Consider the following 19,448-nt stretch of genomic DNA (forward strand, 5'->3'; position numbering starts at 1 on the left):
CCCCACCTCACCCCCCCATCCCACCCCCCAGCTCCTCTTTCCCCATTTCCTTCTGTTACTGTTTTCTAAGAGGGATGGACAGCTAGAGTCATTCGGTGGCTGTGTTTTTAAGGAATTCATACCTTGCTGCAGCACCTCAGTTGCCTGTGGCTTAAACCTCTCTCAGACTTCCAGGTTCACCACCGCTGGATTCCCAATCCTAATGGGATGCTCTCCAGCCTAGGACCCCAGCCCTGATGTCCCCATAACTGAGCTGTAGGAAACCTCTTTGAGGGGAGATTTGGCCTCACCTGAGGCACCCTCTAGGGGTAGATCTGTGAAAGGAGCTGGCTGACGGCAGGGGGTGGGTACTCCTGGGTCCCAGAGTTTGGAGCAAACATCTAGTCAGTCAGTGTTGCTTTTCTGGAAGTGTGCTTCATGCAAGTTTGTTTACAGTGAATAAATTAACTCTGAGACATTAAGAACTTCAGAAGCAAATTTAGCATCTTATCCACAGATTTGCTTCCCTTCTTCCAGGATTTAGGTGCTCTTGGTAAGTGGGTTTGCTGGTTTTCTCACCCTGTTTAAGGTAGGAAGAATTAGGAAAACTCAGGAGGATGTGGTCTCAGTTTACGAAGGAAGAATCATGCAGCCATTTTTCACATGGAAGGGCTGTGATTTACTCTTTGGGCTTGTCAGTATTGGAGATAAAAGCACAAATCTAGACATGGCCCTGCCCTTCACTGGGAACACAGAATTGATACTTGTAAAACAAAACCTGTGATGGTATTGTTATCAGATTCCAAACCTGAAGTCATAACCTGGCCTCCAGCCACATGCCAGAGAGTGACCGCCAGCCTGGCCACCTAGATTGCCACTACGTGTTCGTCCATACCCAGTAGAACATCATTCCACTCTGTCTCTGCTGGCCTTTATGTGCGTAACTGATCGGAAGAAGCCAGGCTGCCATGTCATACGTAGAAGCCAAAATTAAACCTGAATTCTCAAGTACAGATTTAACCCAAGGACGTCAACAGTTCTTCTTCTGAAATTGTGGTATAAATTCCCTTACATAACGAAGACCTATGAAGGAACAAAAATCAAATTGTGTTGCTTTCACCTGCATTGAAAAAGAAGCTGGGGCTTCCCTGGTGGTGCAGCGGTTAAGAATCTGCGTGCAAACACAAGGGACACGGGTTCGAGCCCTGGTCTGGGAAGATCGCACATGCCGCGGAGCAGCTAAACCCGTGCGCCACAACTACTGAGCCTGTGCTCTGAGCCCGCGAGCCACAACTACTGAGCCTGCGTGCCACAGCTACTGAAGCCCGTGCGCCTAGGGCCCATGCTCCACAACAAGAGAAGCCACTGCAATGAGAAGCCCGTGCACTGCAACGAAGAGTAGCCCCCACTCGCTGCAACTAGAGAAAGCCTGCGCACAGCAACGAAGACCCAATGCAGCCAAAAATAAATAAATAAAATAAATTTTTTTTAAAAAAGAGAAAGAAAAAGAAGCTGTGAGGGTAGGATTTTGAGATGTATATATGCATCTGTCTCAGAGCTTGGAGGTTTTTAGAAAAGACATATAACAGTGTATTCTATAAGAGAGGAATGAACTCCCCTCACCAACACAACAAGAGATATTTTTTAAGTGTGTAAACTGCCTTTGTTACCTAATCTTTTGATAGCTGGATGTTTGAAATCACTTTAAAACAGCAAGACAATCATTTATAATCTAAAATGAAAACTTCATTTGAAATAAAATCACCTTTAATTTTTGTCAGGTCAGTTATGGAAAAGTGACATTATCAAGCCCTTATACGCATGGTTGCAACTTCTTAAGAAATATGAATTACCCGTCCACATAATTCAAAAAGAGTCGTGTACCACAATGTATATTGCAGCACTATTTACGATAGCCATGACATGGAAGCAACCTAAGTGTCCATCGACAGATGAATGGATAAAGAAGATGTGGCACGTGTATACAATGGAATATTAGCCATAAAAAGAAACGAAATTGAGTTATTTGTAATGAGGTGGATGGACCTAGAGACTGTCATACAGAGTGAAGTAAGTCAGAAAGAGAAAAACAAATACCGTATGCTAACACATATATGTGGAATCTAAAAAAAAAAGTTCTGAAGAACCTAGGGGCAGGACAGGAGTAAAGACGCAGACGTAGAGAATGGACTTGAGGACGTGGTGTGGGGAAGGGTAAGCTGGGAGGAAGTGAGAGAGTGGCATGGACATATATACACTACCAACTGTAAAATAGATAGCTAGTGGGAAGCAGTGACATAGCACAGGGAGATCAGCTCGGTGCTTTGTGACCATCTAGAGGGGTGGGATCAAGAGGAGATATGCGGATATATGTATATGTATAGCTGATTCACTTGGTTATAAAGCAGAAACTAACACACCATTGTAAAGCAATTATACTCCAATAAAGATGTTAAAAAAAAACAACTCAAAAAAAGAAGCATAACTCAAAAAAAGAAACAGGATGTGGTACGTATATACAATGGAATATTACTCAGCCATAAAAAAGAACGAAATAATGCCATTTGTGGCAACATGGATGGACCTAGAGATTGTCATACTGAGTGAAGTAAGTCAGATGGAGAAAGACAAAAAGCATATGATATCGCATATATGTGACATCCAAAAAAAAAATGATACAGATGAACTTATTCGCAAAACAGAAATAGAGTCACAGATGTAGAAAACAAACTTGTGGTTACCAGGAGGGAAAGCGGGTGGGAGGGATAAATTGGGAGATTGGGATTGACACATAGACACTACTATATAAAAAATAGATAAGTGATAAGGACCTACTGTATAGCCAGGGAGCTCTTCTCAATACTCTGTAATGACCTTTATGGGAAAAGAATCTTAAAAAGAGTGGATATATGTATATGTATAACTGATTCACTTTGCTGTACAGCAGAAACTAACACAACATTGTAAATCAACTATACTCCAATAAAATTTTTTTTAAATAATAAAACAAAAATAGGTAGCTAGTGGGAAGCAGCTGCATAGCACAGGGAGATCAGCTCTGTGCTTTGTGACCACCTAGAGGGGTGGGATAGGGAGGGTGGGAGGGAGACCAAGAGGGAGGGGAAATGGGGATATATGTATATGTATAGCTGATTCACTTTGTTATAAAGCAGAAACCAACACAACATTATAAAGCAATTATACTCCAATAAAGATGTTAGGGAAAAAAAGAAATATAAATTACCAGTCCATTAAATGATTTTTTCCTTTTTTCTGAAAGTTTTTTTTTAATCTGAAAATAATATTGACCCATTGAATAAAAATTTAGCATAAAGAAAAGTAAAAAGAAGGAGAAAACGAAATCTCTCATTACACAGAAGTATGCAAAATTTTTATATTTCCTTCCAGGATTGTATCTCTGCATTTATCCTTTTTACACATTGAGATCATGCCATAAATACCATTTTGTGTCCTGCTTTTATCCCTGAATACTATAACATAAGTCTTCTCTCATGCTTTAGAAGAATTCAGATGCCCAAGTAATTTTTCAGTAAACCTAAACAATAAAATATTATGGCACGTTTGAATTCATGTATAAATGTGATTTGAATATATCAACAGTGGGATTAAAATATAAAACCATGGGATTAAAAAAACCTTCTACTATTAATAACCCAAATGCAAAACAGATTAATTCATTTTAAAATGCTATTCTTCAGACTTCAGAATTTCTTATTCCGTCAGAATCATCTGTATTTCATCAGCTACACTTCACATGGTATTTACACCTACACATCACTTTATTTGCTCTGCCTGACAAAATGAAAAGTATTGGGAATTGTTCAGGGAAGTATGCCAAAAGAATCTTAGGGTCTCCTGAGTTTTACATATTTTCCTAGTTACACTAATGAAAAGGAATTTGTTTGAGAACTTGACCCGGAGTGCAGCTGCAGGGCATTGAAAGTGTATATGCCGAATGGGTCTCCATCCACCCTTTACTGATTTCCATGCAGAAGTTTTTAGAATTTTTCTGAATCGCTTGGACCCAGCAGTTAAAAAAGAAGCCCAAACTCAAAGTGAGAACAGACTGAATTTCATATTAGAGGAAGATATTCACATCACTATTTTTTTCTCTAGAGTGCCAAATACCTGATTTTATTTTTGTTTACTTTTTAATGTTACAAACCATTTTGGTCAGTGTAAAAATAACTTCTTTTGATTCTTCTAAGATTGTGATTTTCTGCCCTGTGCAACTATCTAAATATCGGTGAGTTTTTCTTCTAGTTACATTAGTTGCAGAGCAGAACAAAGGTATTTACAAGAGGCCAGGGACTTTGAACTATTTGCCTCAGTCAAGTGTAATGGGAAACAACAAATGGACCATGGTTATCCTTTTTTTTTTTTTTTTTTTAGTTTTTTTAGTGAACAGACTATTATTTTTTTAATGACTTAGGACAAGCTTTACTAATTGTTTTTTTTAACATCTTTATTGGAGTATAATTGCTTTACAATGGTGTGTTAGTTTCTGCTTTATAACAAAGTGAATCACCTATACATATACATATATCCCCATATCTCCTCCCTCTTGTATCTCCTTCCCACCCTCCCTATCCCACCCCTCTAGGTGGTCACAAAGCACCGAGCTGATCTCCCTGTGCTATGCGGCTGCTTCCCACTAGCTAGCTATTTTACATTTGGTAGTGTATATATGTCCATGCCACTACAGTGCAAGAGGGTTCCCTTTTCACCACACCCTCTCCAGCATTTATTGTTTGTAGATTTTTTGAGATGACCATCCTGACTGGTGTGAGGGGATACCTCATCGTAGTTTGGATTTGCAATTCTCTAATGATTAGTGATGTTGAACATCCTTTCATGTGTTTGTTGGCAATCTGATATCTTTTTTGGAGAAATGTCTGAGTCTTCTGCCCATTTTTGGATTGGGTTGTTTGTTTTTTTATTCACAATGTTGATTCTTCCAATAAAAGAATATGGTATATCTCTCCATCTGTTTGTATAATCTTTATTTTCTTTCATCAGTGTCTTATCGTTTTCCGCATACAGGTCTTTTGTGTCCTTAGGTAGGTTTATTCCTAGGAGGAGTGGACAACCTTGTCTTGTTACTGATCTTACAGGAAATGGTTTCATTTTTTCACCATTGAGAACAGTGTTGGCTGTGGGCTTGTCATATATGGCCTTTATTATGTTGAGGTAAGTTCCCTCTATGCCTACTTTCTGGAGGTTTTTTATATAAATGGGTGTTGAATTTTGTCAATATTTTATTTTTTTTTGATCTCTTGGTTATTTAGTAGTGTATTGTTTAGCCTCCATGTGTTTGTAGTTTTTACATATTTTTTCCTGTAATTGATATCTACTCTCATAGCACTGTGGTCAGAAAAGAAACTTGATGCAATTTCAATTTTCTTAAATTTACCAAGGCTTGATTTGTGACCCAAGATATGATTTATCCTGGAGAATGTTCCATGAACACCTGAGAAGAATGTGTACTCTTGTTTTTGGATGGAGTGTCCTATAAATATCAATTAAGTGCATCTTGTTTAATGTATCATTTAAAGCTTGTGTTTCCTTATTTATTTTCATTTTGGATGATCTGTCCATTGGTGAAAGTGGGGTGTTAAAGTCCCGTACTATGATTGTGTTACTGTCGATTTCCCCTTTTATGGCTGTCAGCATTTGCCTTATGTATTGAGGTGCTCCTATGTTGGGTGCATTATTATTTACAATTGTTATATCTTCTTCTAGGATTGATCCCTTGATCATTATGTAGTGTCCTTCTTTGTCTGTTGTAACAGTCTTTATTTTATAGTCTATTTTGTCTGATATGAGAATTGCGACTCCAGCTTGTTTTGATTTCCATTTGCATGGAATATCTTTTTCCAGCCCCTCACTTTCAGTCTGTATGTGTCCCTAGGTCTGAAGTGGGTCCTCTTTTAGACAGCATATCTATGCGTGTTGTTTTTGTATCCATTCAGCCAGTCTGTCTTTTGGTTGGAGCAGTTAATCTATTTACATTTAAGGCAGTTATCGGTATGTACATTCCTATTACCATTTTGTTAATTGTTTTGGGTTTGTTTTTGTAGGTGTTTTCCTTCTCCTGTGTTTCCTTCCTAGAGAAGTTCCTTTAGCATTTGTTGTAAAGCTGGTTTAGTGGTGCTGAATTCTCTTAGCTTTTGCTTGTCTGTAAAGGTTTTACGTTCTCCGTCTAATCTGAATGAGATCCTTGCTGGGTAGAGTAATCTTGGTTGTAGGTTTTACCCTTTCAGCGCTTTAAATATGTTCTGCCACTTCCTTCTGGCTTGCAGAGTTTCTGCTGAAAGATCAGCTGTTAACCTTATGGGGATTCCCTTGTGTATTATTTGTTGTTTTTCCCTTGCTGCTTTTAATATGTTTTCTTTTCATTTAATATTTGATAATTTGATTAATATGTGTCTTGGCGTGTTTCTTCTTGGAGTTATCCTGTATGGGACTCTCTGTGCTTCCTGGACTTGATTGACTTATTTCCTTTCCCATATTAGGGAAGTTTTCAATTATAATGTCTTCAGATATTTTCTTAGACCCTTTTTTTTCTCTTCTTCTTCTGGGACCCCTATAATTCTCATGTTGGTGTATTTAATGTTGTCCCAAAGGTCTCTTGAGACTGTCCTCAATTCTTTTCATTCTTTTTTCTTTATTCTGCTCTGCGGTAGTTATTTCCACTATTTTATCTTCCAGGTCACGTATCCGTTCTTCTGCCTCAGTTATTCTGCTGTTGATTCCTTGTAGAGAATTTTTAATTTCATTTAGTGTGTTGTTCATCATTGTTTGTTTGCTCTTTAGTTCTTCTAGGTCCTTGTTAAACATTTCTTATATTTTCTCCATTCTATTTCCAAGATTTTGGATCATCTTTACTATCCTTACTCTGATTTCTTTTTCAGGTAGACTCCCTATTTTCTCTTGATTTGTTGGGTCTGGTGGGGTTTTATCTTGCTCCTTCATCTGCTGTGCATTCCTCTGTTTTCTCATTTTGCTTAACTTACTGTGTTTGGGGTCTTCTTTTCACAGGCTGCAGGTTCGTAGTTTCCATTGTTTTTGGTGTCTGCCCCCAGTGGCTAAGTTTGGTTCAGTGGGTTGTGTAGGCTGGTGCCTGTTTTCTGGTGGATGAGGCTGGATCTTGTCTTTCTGCTGGGCAGGACCATGTCCGTTGGTGTGTTTTAGGGTGACTGTGACCTTATTATGATTTTAGGCAGCCTCTCTGCTAATGGGTGGGGTTGTGTTCCTGTCTTGCTAGTTGTTTGGCATAGGGTGTCCAGCGCTGTAGCTTGCTGGTCGTTGAGTGGACCTGGGTCTTATCGTTCAGTTGGAGATGTCTGGGAGATCTCCAGCTCGTTCAGTTCGTTTTTACTGTAGTTGACAGTGAATAATATTTGTCTTAGAAAAGGTGTCATTTCTTTTTCTAATGTTTTTTGCTCATCTGTGCCTGGACATGTGACAGAAACGCAATGGAAATAGTCTTTCACCTCAGCAAGTTTGTAGTCCTAATGCCCCCTGAAAAGTTAGATAATAAGCACGACATGAGTCCTGTGGGAAGTTGGAGGGAGCAGATAAATATCCTAGGAGAAGATGTGGAAGATAATGAGCAGAACCCCCAGTTCCATTTCCATAAACTCCAGGCTCTTACAGAAAAAGAAATTAGGTTAACATGGTGCTTTTTCTTTCCTCAGTCAACTTGATAGTTTGGAATGTGAGCTAAGGATCGTGAGACGACAATTAAGCCAAATTTTGATGCCAAATGTAGGAATTGAGGTGAAATAAAATTTTTTTGGTAGCTCTCCTTTGATTGCTCCCCGTAAATACTTCCTACTTTCTGATTTTCCTGAATTGTATCAGTTGGCAGAATGCTCAGCAGTCCTGTGTTTCTCATTAAGAGCTGGACGCTTAGCTGAAGTTTTTGGGAGGTCATCTCTGGGCGTGTCTGCTTTTGGCTCTCGCCGGCAGCATTGTGAGCATATCCTTAGGGATGAAAATCTAATCCTTCGTGTGACACATTTAAGTAAAGCCTCTCTTCCTTTGCAAGAAGTAAATACCAGTACAGTACTTAATCCACCCTACATCTGACCTGCATTTTCTTTACGTAAGATTGTGATGCCTGTGGCTCTTGGTTGGAAGTGTACGTCACCGAGGAGCATTCCAGTGGGATCACTAGCTCCCTGCCAGTGGCCTCCTTGTTGCTACATCCAGTGACCGCTTTTCACTGGACTGCATTTGAGTCTGGGGACACTTCCATGGCTCCCTGGAAGATTCCCCTGTCACACCTCTGCCTCCTGTCAGGGTTTCCCGAACTTAATACTGCTCCTTCTTAGTTTCCCTTTGCTCTCTTCTAACTACTCTTTAAGAGACCATGTTCTTAACAATTCTGTCTTTATCCCTTTTGTACTCTGTTCCCTCCACTGGCTGATCGTCTCCATTCCCATGCTTTAAATTACTCATTATCGATAATGATTTCCATCCATAGAAATAACCTAGTGAAGTCAGATGACTTGCCTGGGTTTAATTTCCAGCTCTACTGCTTACTAATTGTGTGGCCTTGGGCAGGATACTTAAAATTCCTGTGTCTTAGCTTCCTCGTTTATCAAATGAAGATTAACCCAACAAATATAAAGCACAGAACCTAGCATATTAACTACCCCAAACCCACCCTCACTTTTATCTGGCTTAGATGTTACTTCCACCAGGAAGCCTTCCCTGCTTGTCCCAAGTCTACTTGGATCGTCCTATGTGCTCTCATAATATAGTGTAATTGCCCTGTTTCCTCTGTCTCAGCGTTTCTCACATTCATTGTAACTGCTCATTGATCTCTCCACATCTCCCATCGGCCATAAGCTCTGTGGAGTCCAGTGTGGTCGTCACTGTGTCCCCGGGGTCTAGTTACCTGGACACAGTGGTACTTAAGAAATATTTGCTGAAAGAGTGATTGATTTTATTGCTGTGGTGGACGGAGACAGTTGTATTGCTTCTTTGTGGTCACATCGCTGGGTTTTATGGGTCAGAAAACTCTGTCATCAGTTTTGTTTTGGTTGAACGTCCTAGACAATCTGGCTCACAGCATCTAACCCACAGAAGACTAAATTGTAAGGCAAAAGCAGTTTTTAAACTTGTAACAGTGGTTAGGATATGCCAAGGAACAATTTCATGGGTCTTTACTTGAGAATGTAATATACGCCTGTCCCATTACTTAATTCTCTGATGTTGTGAGCCTCTGATGCTTGGCTTTGTAGGGTGCGTGCTCAACAGTGAGCTCCCAGAGCAGACCTCACCTCCTGAGTGTGCTTAGGAGCTGCGGACTTACTCCTTCCCGATACTGGATGGGTGGTTGTATGGGAAGGGAGAGGCTGAGTGTGTCTGTAGGAAGCTACAGGAATGCAGATATCTCCTCTTTAGGACAAAGAACTTGTCTAACTGTAAAAGCTATCAGGAAATGAATGGGCCACCCTGGAGGTAATGAGCCTCCAGCACAGCTTGTGTTTAAACATGGCTGGACAAGCCCCGACACTGATATCTAGAAGGAGATGGATGAATGGGGACATTAGAATCCCTTCCAAAATGAGAGTCTGGCCATGCCTCACCACCCATGGACCGTTGACTTAGGCCTCGTGCCCACTTAATGCCCTCGGTAAATGGCCCTAGAAGAACAAATGCCAAATTATCCATCAGCAAGAAAGTGACATCAGCTTAATTATTTAAATCGTTTTGATGAATAATTCTTTGCTGTTTCTTGAAGTTGATAGTGTTATTGGCACTACTGCTGAATTAGCTTTTCTTTCTTGGCACTCTTGGTAAAGATATGTCTATATCTTGATTTTAGCTTAAGCACGGACTTTTGTGATGTGGGTAGACCATAAAAAGATCCAAGGACGGGCTTCCCTGGTGGCGCAGTGGTTGAGAGTCCACCTGCCGATGCAGGGGACACAGGTTCGTGCCCCGGTCCGGGAAGATCCCACATGCCGCGGAGCGGCTGGGCCCGTGAGCCATGGCCGCTGAGCCTGCGCATCCAGAGCCTGTGCTCCGCGACGGGAGAGGCCACAACGGTGAGAGGCCCACGTACAGCAAAAAAAAAAAGATCCAAGGAAGTTGAACGGTTGAGTGATTCTGGAGTGGCCTGGTCTCTCTCAGTCTCCTCCGAGTTGGTTCTTGTACCATGGATTGACTGTGCATAGGTTGTCTAGAAAATACTAAATTTGCTCCTCCTTTTCCCCCACACCAGGATCACACCCACCCCTCTGGGAGAAGGGAAAAGTGCAGTTACAATTGGGCTCGTGCAGGCATTGACTGCGCACCTGAACATCAACTCCTTTGCCTGTCTGAGGCAGCCTTCTCAAGGACCGACTTTTGGAGTGAAAGGTAGTTTATTTAACAACTAGTATGTTTTTCAGGGCAAAATTTATCACCAGCAATCGTGGAGTTACAACTTAGTAGAGGAACTGATACATTTCATCTCTACGTGCACTCCCGCAGCCCTCCCCCGCCCCTCTCCTCCCTGCACATTCAGGAGGTCGCCGCAGCGTGATCCTCCCACAGAGAGAGCTTCAGCGGGGAGGTCTCCGCGGAGCCCCTCAGGAAGCCGATTCCCTTGCTTCCCTTGAGTGACGGTTGGGCTCTTGCTCGGGACTCCAGCCTTGAGCAGAAAGCCTTCCATTTCATCAGTACCTTCTTTGCCGAGCGGTTTTGAAACTCAGCTGTTTATGTTGGTGTTTTGTCATCCCAGCCAAGCTAAAAGGTCTTTCCATCCAAACCGTTAAGAGATCCCTTAGGTCAGCCCCAAGCCTCATGTCATTGGAGTTGCTGTGTGGGCCCCAAGGAGCTCTGGAAACTGGCTGTGGACCGGGAGATGTGATGAACTTCCTCTGTGGCTGTGGTTGGGCTGTGATCTGGCACCTCCACAGTCACTAGTCTTGCTTCATGGATTTATCATGAATCATTCTTCAGCTCACTTTATAATAGCCTTTACTGCTACAATTACTGCTTGTTCTCGGTACTTTGTGGTTTTTAGCAGTATTATATTTATATTACTGTTACAAATATTAACAACTCCTAACTTTAAGTACTGTTAGAATGTCATACATTATGTAGTGCAGTGAACACTAGATGTGGACAAGAAGCCTGGGGTTTTATTTGTGGCTGTGTCTCTTACCGCTATGTGACCTTTAGCCAGTCATAACTTCTCTGAGCTGCATGTGTAAAAGTGTAAAAGGTATATAGTACTAGGCTTACCAGATTATCGTGAGGCAAAACAGTGTATAAAAATAAGGTCAACTGTAAAATGATGTGGACACAGAAGGTATCATTGTTTTAGGATAGAGAAGTCTTTTTAATGTCATAACTTTACTATTTTGGGGGATAAGCAGCATGATAGATCATATATACTAGTAACTAAAATAAACTGACAGGAGTCTGTAATGTGTAAGTCTGTTGATCAGGTAGATTTTATTTAGGAAAGTTTTTGGTACTTTAAATGCACGTGCAGTTTAGGTGAAGCATAGCCACATAGATCTAATAATAAATTAACGACAGAATCTCATGTTCGCTGTAACGCTGTTTGCTGTATTCTGCTTACCCACCTTTTAAACAAAGAGACCAAAGTCCTTAAATTATATAGTGGGACGCAGGGTGAACTTTCTTCACCTTCTGTTCTGCTTTGTCTGCGACGTATTATTTCTCACTGCCTCTTTTTATTACATCTTGCGGGTACGTGCCTCCCTGTTGGGCTTGGGGAGCTGTGTCCCTGGGGCTCCTGTACTTGGCACCTCATTTCAAATGGTACCTGCTCTGTTGTTTAGGAGGAGCTGCAGGTGGTGGATACGCCCAGGTCATCCCTATGGAAGAGGTAAGATTCCAAGAGACACGTGTCTTGTGTCACTGTTTTTCCCTCCTGGAACCTTTTCTCTGTGCTTCTGTAAATACAGGCCCACAGTACTTTATCCTCGATCCCAGAGTTCTGAAGGCTCTGAAAACCAGAAATGTTTGCCTGACCCATTTGGGGGAAAACCTGACATTTACTGTTAAAGAGCTACTTACGGATTTTGTCTGTGCCACTAGGTGTAAATATTCATATATTTTGCTGCAGAAATATTATTTTTGATTAATGGATGCTGACCTGGACCCTGCTTGGAATGTTTTATAATTAAATTATGTGTCTATCACACTACATTTCTACATTCCAAAATATTCTGAATCCCAAAACCCACCTCAAGGGTTCTGGATGAGAGGATGCAGAGCTGTATCTCCATCAGTCATCTGTTATACTGCTGAATTCAGGAAGGCCTGGACTCTTCACTCTGTGAACTGAGACTCCAGAATCAAATCCAGTCGCTCATCTGTATCCACAGGTTCCACATACATGGTTTTGACCAACTGCAGCTTGAAAATACTCAGGAAAAAAAGTTTTCCAGAAAGTTCCAAAAAGCAAAACTTGAATTAATGCACGCTGGTAACTATTTTCATAACGTTTCCATTGTACTGAGTATTATAAGTAGTCTAGCGATCATTTAGATTACACCAGAGGATGAGAGTATGTTATATGCAAATACTACACTATTTTACATAAGGGACTTTGAGGATCTGTGGATTTTGCTATCTACAGGGTCCTGAAACCAATTCCCCATGGATACTGAGGGACAACCGTAGTTCCAAAAAAAAAAAATGGTCCAAATAGGCCAATGGTGTCAATTCTTATTTATACAAGACCAGTTTCTACACCCTGTATTAACACTTCCTTGTCCCCTGGATTTAACCAGTGACCAGGTCCCATCAGTTCCACTCTCCACATCAGCCTCTTGGTTCAGGTCCTGAGAAGTCTTCCTAAAGCCCATGTCCTTTTCTGTTGCCTGCATTTTAGCAGTTACTCCGTCACGCTCCGGCCATCTCTCCACCCCCAGTGTCTCAGGTTCCCATGCCACCCTCCCTGTCTCCACCCTGCCAAACTCCTTGCCCTGTTTTCTCTTGGTTCCAAGTCTGGAATGTTCTTCCCTTCCTTTCCTGCCTTCCCTGCTCAGCTCACATTTCAAATGGTACCTGCTCCGTGGAGGTTCTGTTCCATCCCACAGATCCCCTCCTGCTCTGTGTTTACCTCCGTGTGGTCCCATCGGGCCGTGAGGAGTTAGACCCCCTGGGCCCCAGCACTTAGCAGTGTGCCTAGCACGTAAGAGGTGCTCACTAGGAAATATTTGTTGATTTTGTTGAAGGAATAGGAAAGGGTTTTCTTTTTACCCACAGGGATGTGAGCATCATGGAAGCTAGAGGGAAATTTTGGACAATCTTCAGATGTTGGGGGTGGGAGTGAGAAGGGAGTGGGAGTGAGAAAGCATAGTCAAGGCTTGGCTGAGAAAAATAGCCCCAGGCCTCATCTGCAGGAGGATGAGTAACAGTCACAAGCCAGGAAGCTCCAGAGCCAGGGGGCCAGTTTAGGGATGGAGTGTAAGGAACGTGGCCTGGGGAGTATTGAAAGGGCGCTGCTGACCTGCTGTCATATGGCATCACCTGCATGGCCCAGGTTGGGCCAAACTGAGGGACAAGGTAGTTAGAACTATCTGAAAAAGTTAGCAAATTACAAACATGCTGATTCTACAGATAATAATCATGTGTGCGCGTGAGATTAGAAGAAAAATAACGAAATAGACAGTTGTGAGAGTGATACTTTTTTCCTATTTCTCAGGCTGTCACATTCTATATTGTTCTATGGCTACTGTGTGTTTTATTCCCTGCCTTATTCCAAAGTACATTTGATATGGTACTATTTTCTTAATTATAAAACAGTGCATAAAAGTACGTGAAAAAAGAAAACCAAAATAAGGAACCCAATCATTAAGTCCATCAGAATTGTTTCACTCTTAACCTGAGAAAGGAAGAATTTGCAATAGAAAGTCTGTGCAAGTATTCTTTGTTGTCAAGTGGAAGACTGACATTTTCTGATCTTCGGCATATCCTAAGCATTGTAAGGGTATGTCATTAGCAGAATATTTTGTTTATTTGGAAAGTCCTTCAGTACTGCAATGGTTGTTTGAAACAAGTAGAAAGATGTTTTCGTTTCATTTTATAGTTCAACCTTCACCTGACTGGGGACATCCATGCCATCACCGCTGCTAATAACTTGTTGGCCGCTGCTATCGACACAAGGATTTTGCATGAAAATACTCAAACAGATAAGGTGAGAAAGGCTCCTTGTTTTAAGATGCCCAAAAGGCCATTTTGGGCATCTTATCCTGGGATTCCTGGATTAAGGAATTCATGAAAAAACTTTTGGAGTCCGAAAGTTCTCTGAAATTCTATTCAAAATGTTGTGAATTGTATATATGTCCTTATTCCTTAAGGAGAGGATCTTTACTTTGGTAAGGTTCTCAAATTAGTTTATGACCACTATCAGGTTATTGGGAGAATTATGCTAGTTGCTCTTTTTAAGCCAAATTGTCTTCAAGACGAACCTTTAGTTTTAAAGGTAATTGGTAGACAAGTTCTCTTAGTTTTGCCCATGGGTGTAATCTCTGGTCTCTGCTAAGGGGGTTGGAGAGATACCTTTTTAAGATTCTGATGTTACAGGCAGCTATCCTAGATGCCCTGCTAAACAGGTCAGACCCCCTTTTTGGGCCTCAGGGCTGTGGGGTCTAAGAGGTAAATCACACACCTGAAGGGGACAGACTACTAGATGCTAATTCCTCATAGACATAGGACATGGATAAAAGTGGGAATTTCTGACACATTTTACAAAGGTCCTAACATCCTCCAATTAAACTAACTCCCTAGTGAGTTTTTGAAGCCAAAAATAAATATAGAGATAAATTTTAATTTGGTAGTTATAAGGCTGTAGATCAAGAAATGTATTTTCATACGAACTCTTTACAATGTGCATTATTGCAGATCTAGTCGAATTTATTAAAATGACGGAACTTCAGTCTAAATTGTTTACATTAACCAAGAATTTTAATAGGCTCTGTAATCTAAGCAGTTTGGTTATAAATGTAATGAACTTTGCCATATTCTGTAAATTGTCCAAGTTCATGGTTGGCCCTTAAACTTTTGTGAGTTTTGTTTTTATTTTGCATTTCTAGGCTCTGTATAATCGACTGGTTGCTTCAGTGAATGGTGTTAGAGAATTTTCAAAAATTCAACTTGCTCGGCTGAAAGTAAGTTTCTAGTTAATGGTTCTTTAAAAAGAAAATACCCTGGAAACAAATCAGAAAAATTGTCAGAACCAGAAATTTTGAACTTGATTTGATTTTGGTTTTCAGATGCTTTTTTTGGATATTGAACTCTAAATAGACAGAACAATGTAACAGAGATTGCCCAGAACTAGATGCCTGAGGCCTTGATCCTGCACCCAAAAGCAGGTGGACAAATTAGTTCACCCTTATAGATGTCAGCTTCTTCATCTATAAAACGAGAGCACCACTCTGCTGAGAACTCTAGTCAACTAACAAATGAAGATTGCCAAGAGTCTTCCTTTTCATGACAGTTCTTAATTTTCTAAGAAAGACTTTGAAAATTCATCTATTTCAGTTTTTATTGTAGCAAGATTCTAAGATTGTATTTGTGGATGTGCTCTTAATTCTTATCCATTTTACCATTTTCTAGTGCTGTTTGCTACTTAATGCCCTACTATCACATAGATTTTCCCTTTGCTTTTTTTCAGACTAAAAAATAACTTTAATGGTATAATCTACAACCACTGGTTGGTGAGAATTGGTTTAAAAAATTCATCCCCTGGCTTCTTACTGAACCAAGTTCAGTTTGTTGAGAATAACGCACAATATGGTATCCTCAGCATCTCCAATGTTTATAGTTTGCTTCCCAGATTCTTTTCTTATACTTTATCAAAAACCACTTTGTTAGAGTGTTTTCTTTATAGAAAGAGATGCTTTAAAAGTTTTAATTTTTTTTCTTGTGGAATTAGAAATAACTTGAAAACGTAGACATAATCGTTACTTAAATTATTGGTATGGACTTCCCTGGTGACGCAGTGGTTACGAATCTGCCTGCCAGTGCAGGGGATACGGGTTCGATCCCTGGTCCAGGAAGATCCCACATGCCTTGGAGCAACGAAGCCCGTGTGCCACAACAACTGGGCCTGCGCTCTAGAGCCCGCGAGCCACAACTACTGAGCGTGCACTCTAGAGCCTGCGGGCCACAACTACTGAGCCCGTGTGCCACAACTACTGAAGCCCACATGCCTAGAGCCCACACTCCACAGCAAGAGAAGCCACCGCAGTGAGAAGCCCGTGCACTGCAATGAAGAGTAGCCCCTGCTCGTCACAACTAGAGAAAGCCTGCGCGTAGCAACGAAGACCCAGCGCGGCCAAAAATAAAAATAAAATAAATAAATAAAAGAGGAAATTGTTAAAAAAAAAATATTGGTATTTGTATCTGAAAAGAACAACTAGTGAACTGGAGCATCAGTTAGATGGAAGTTTTATGCCCCTTCTGTGCACGGCATGTGGTGACTATGTAGAGAGCCTTAGGCTATGACAGACAATACGGCACTTATTCTTTGTGTACTGTCACCTGTTATTCGAAGGGTGTATTATTACAAATACACCCTTCGAATAACAGGTGACAGTACACAAAGAATGTCTCCCATTTTAGGAGGTGTTTGGATCCATTCATTTATGAGTTGGACTAACCTACCATTTACTTGAAGTTCAGCTTAGTTTTTAAAAAGGCTTTACTAGTCATGGAGAAGGTAAAAGTAGAGGGATAATTTGGTTACATCTTGCTTTTTATTCCTTCTAAAACATATTTTGTTCTTCTTAATCATTAGAAACTGGGAATAAATAAGACTGATCCGAGCTCTCTGACAGAAGAGGAAATGAGGAAATTTGCCCGTCTTGACATTGACCCCTCCACCATCACGTGGCAGAGAGGTAGGTGCTGGTGGCTAGATGGGGAGGGTGACATGTCTTCCAGTTGGAGCTCTGCATAAATGCACAACTGTATTTCTTCCCACTGTCTTCCTAGCTTGCGTAACATAATCCCTCCATTTATTTCCGTCACTTATTTTACCAGCCTCTTCTCTCATCCTTGCCTCCTATTTAGGAGAAAAAGCTATACCCTTAGCTCATCCCATTCACCCCATCTCTTCCAGATTTCCGAGGAAAATTACTTTTCTCCTGTCTCATCTCTGACCTCCTGTATTCTCTTTGGGGGTAAAAATGTCTGTGTCTCTCCCCTTAATTGTCCTGCTGCCCTCTCTACCCGCCATTCTGATTTCTTACTCTCTTCCTCACCACTAGCTCTAAGCAGCTTAGAAATTTGTATTTTCAGTGCAGAATCTTTTCTCTGAGTCTCTTGCTTCCAGCCACTTACTAGAATCCCCTTCAGCACTTCAAACGTGGGGCAGAGGGACATCTGTCCTGACCTCCCTGTTTTCCTGTTGGCTGTGACACCCCTCACTTTTCCCACACTGCCCTCCATAAGGGTGGGATAGTGGGGAAAAGCACTAAATGTGGAGTCAGGAGCGTTGAGTGGGTGTCTCCCCCTCAGCGAGTCACATACCTGTTCTGGGCCCTGGTCTCTTGGAGATGGAAATGGAGACGGTAATATATAATTACAGGCATGTGGTAATAGCACTTGATAAAACCTACCGAAGAGTTAGATGGTGTGTATTCCTTTTTTTCTTTTTTAGAATTAAATCACAGCTGCTTTTACATTAGTACCAACTGTGACAAGATTTTTTCCAACTTTTTTTTTGAATTTTTAAATTTTATTTATTTTTTTATACAGTAGGTCCTTATTAGTCATCAGTTTTATACACATCAGTGTATACATGTCAATCCCAATTGCCCAGTTCATCACACCATCACCCCCACCCACCGCTGCTTTCCCCACTTGGTGTCCATACGTTTGTTCTCTACATCTGTGTCTCAATTTCTGCCCTGCAAACCGGTTCATCTGTACCATTTTTCTAGGTTCCACATATACATGTTAATATACGATATTTGTTTTTCCCTTTCTGACTTACTTCACTCTGTATGAAAGTCTCTGGATCCATCCACGTCTCTATAAATGACCCAATTTCATTCCTTTTTATGGCTGAGTAATATTCCATTGTATATATGTACCACATCTTCTTTATCCATTCATCTGTCGATGGGCATTTAGGTTGCTTCCACGACCTGGCTGTTGTAAATAGTGCTGCAATGAACATTAGGGTGCATATGTCTTTTTGAATTATGGTTTTCTCTGTGTATATGCCCAGTACTGGGATTGCTGGGTCATATGGTAATTAATTTTTAGTTTTTTAAGGAACTTCCATACTGTTCTCCATAGTGACTGTATCAATTTACGTTCCCACCAACAGTGCAAGAGGGTTCCCTTTTCTCCACACCCTCTCCAGCATTTGTTGTTTGTAGATTTTCTGATGATGCCCATTCTAACAGTTGATTGTAGCAGTCCCTTGGATGCTTTGTATTTCTGCGGTGTCTTTGTAACTTCTTTTTCATTTCTAATTTTATTGACTTGAGTCCTCTCCCTCTTTTTCTTGATGAGTCTGGCTAATGGTTTATTAATTTTGTTTATTTTCTCAATGAACCAGCTTTTAGTTTTATTGATCCTTGCTATTGTTTTCTTTGTTTCTATTTCATTTATTTCTGCTCTGATCTTTTTTTTGCGGTATGCGGGCCTCTCCCGTTGTGGAGCACAGGCTCCAGACGTGCAGGCTCAGTGGCCAAGGCTCACGGGCCCAGCCGCTCCGCGGCATGTGGGATCTTCGTGGACCGGGGCACGAACCCTTGTCCCCTTCATCGGCAGGCGGACTCTCAACCACTGCGCCACCTGTGAAGCCCCCAACATCATTTTTAATTACCGATATGAATATGTTCAGCATTTCATTGGGAAGTCTACTACCTTTTTTTTTTTTTTGGCTGCATTGGGTCTTCATTTCTGTGCAGGGGCTTTCTCTAGTTGCAGCGAGCAGGGGCTACTGTTTGTTGCGGTTTCTTACGAGATTGTAGTTGCGGTGGCTTCTCTTGTTGCGGAGCACGGGCTCTAGGCATGCCGGCTCGGTAGCTGTGGCTCGTGGACAGTAGACCACAGGCTTAGTAGTTGCGGCGCACGGACTTCGTTGCTCCGCGTCATGTGGGATCATCCCGGAGCAGGGCTCGAACCGGTGTCCCCTGCATTGGCAGGTGGACTCTTAACCACTGCGCCCCCAGGGAAGTCCTAACTTTTTTTTTATAACTAGGATTAATTATTACTATACCATTATATCTGAAATGCATAGTCAGCTTTTTCAAGGCATTTGTGAGTTTGTGTTACTCTTTAAAACATTTTTGTGAACAAAAAATTAATGCAGGTGGAAATCGGTATTTTCTTTAAATTAATTTGTTTATTTATTTTTGTCTGCATTGTGTCTTCGTTGCTGCGCACGGGCTTTCTCTAGTTGCAGCGAGCGGGGGCTACTCTTCATTGTGGTGTGTCGGCTTCTC

General features: G+C 41.3%; 1 protein-coding gene across 3 annotated transcripts in view; it reads left to right on the forward strand.

Annotated features, from left to right (window-relative positions):
* Positions 1-19,448, forward strand: part of MTHFD1L (methylenetetrahydrofolate dehydrogenase (NADP+ dependent) 1 like) — a 183,737-nt gene that overhangs the window by 36,077 nt on the left and 128,212 nt on the right. For 2 of the 3 annotated variants that reach the window (XM_024748003.1, XM_024748002.1), the window contains exons 12-16: positions 10,241-10,377; positions 11,814-11,860; positions 14,072-14,179; positions 15,078-15,152; positions 16,784-16,886. In XM_024748003.1, the coding sequence (XP_024603771.1) occupies positions 10,241-10,377; positions 11,814-11,860; positions 14,072-14,179; positions 15,078-15,152; positions 16,784-16,886 (470 nt within the window). Of the gene's footprint in view, positions 1-10,240; positions 10,378-11,813; positions 11,861-14,071; positions 14,180-15,077; positions 15,153-16,783; positions 16,887-19,448 lie in introns of those variants that run through there. The other variant, XM_024748004.1, reaches the window with a different exon arrangement.

This window comes from Neophocaena asiaeorientalis, unplaced genomic scaffold, assembly GCF_003031525.2.
Source record: "Neophocaena asiaeorientalis asiaeorientalis breed wild unplaced genomic scaffold, Neophocaena_asiaeorientalis_V1.1 scaffold123, whole genome shotgun sequence".
NCBI classification, from domain to species: Eukaryota; Metazoa; Chordata; class Mammalia; order Artiodactyla; family Phocoenidae; genus Neophocaena; species Neophocaena asiaeorientalis.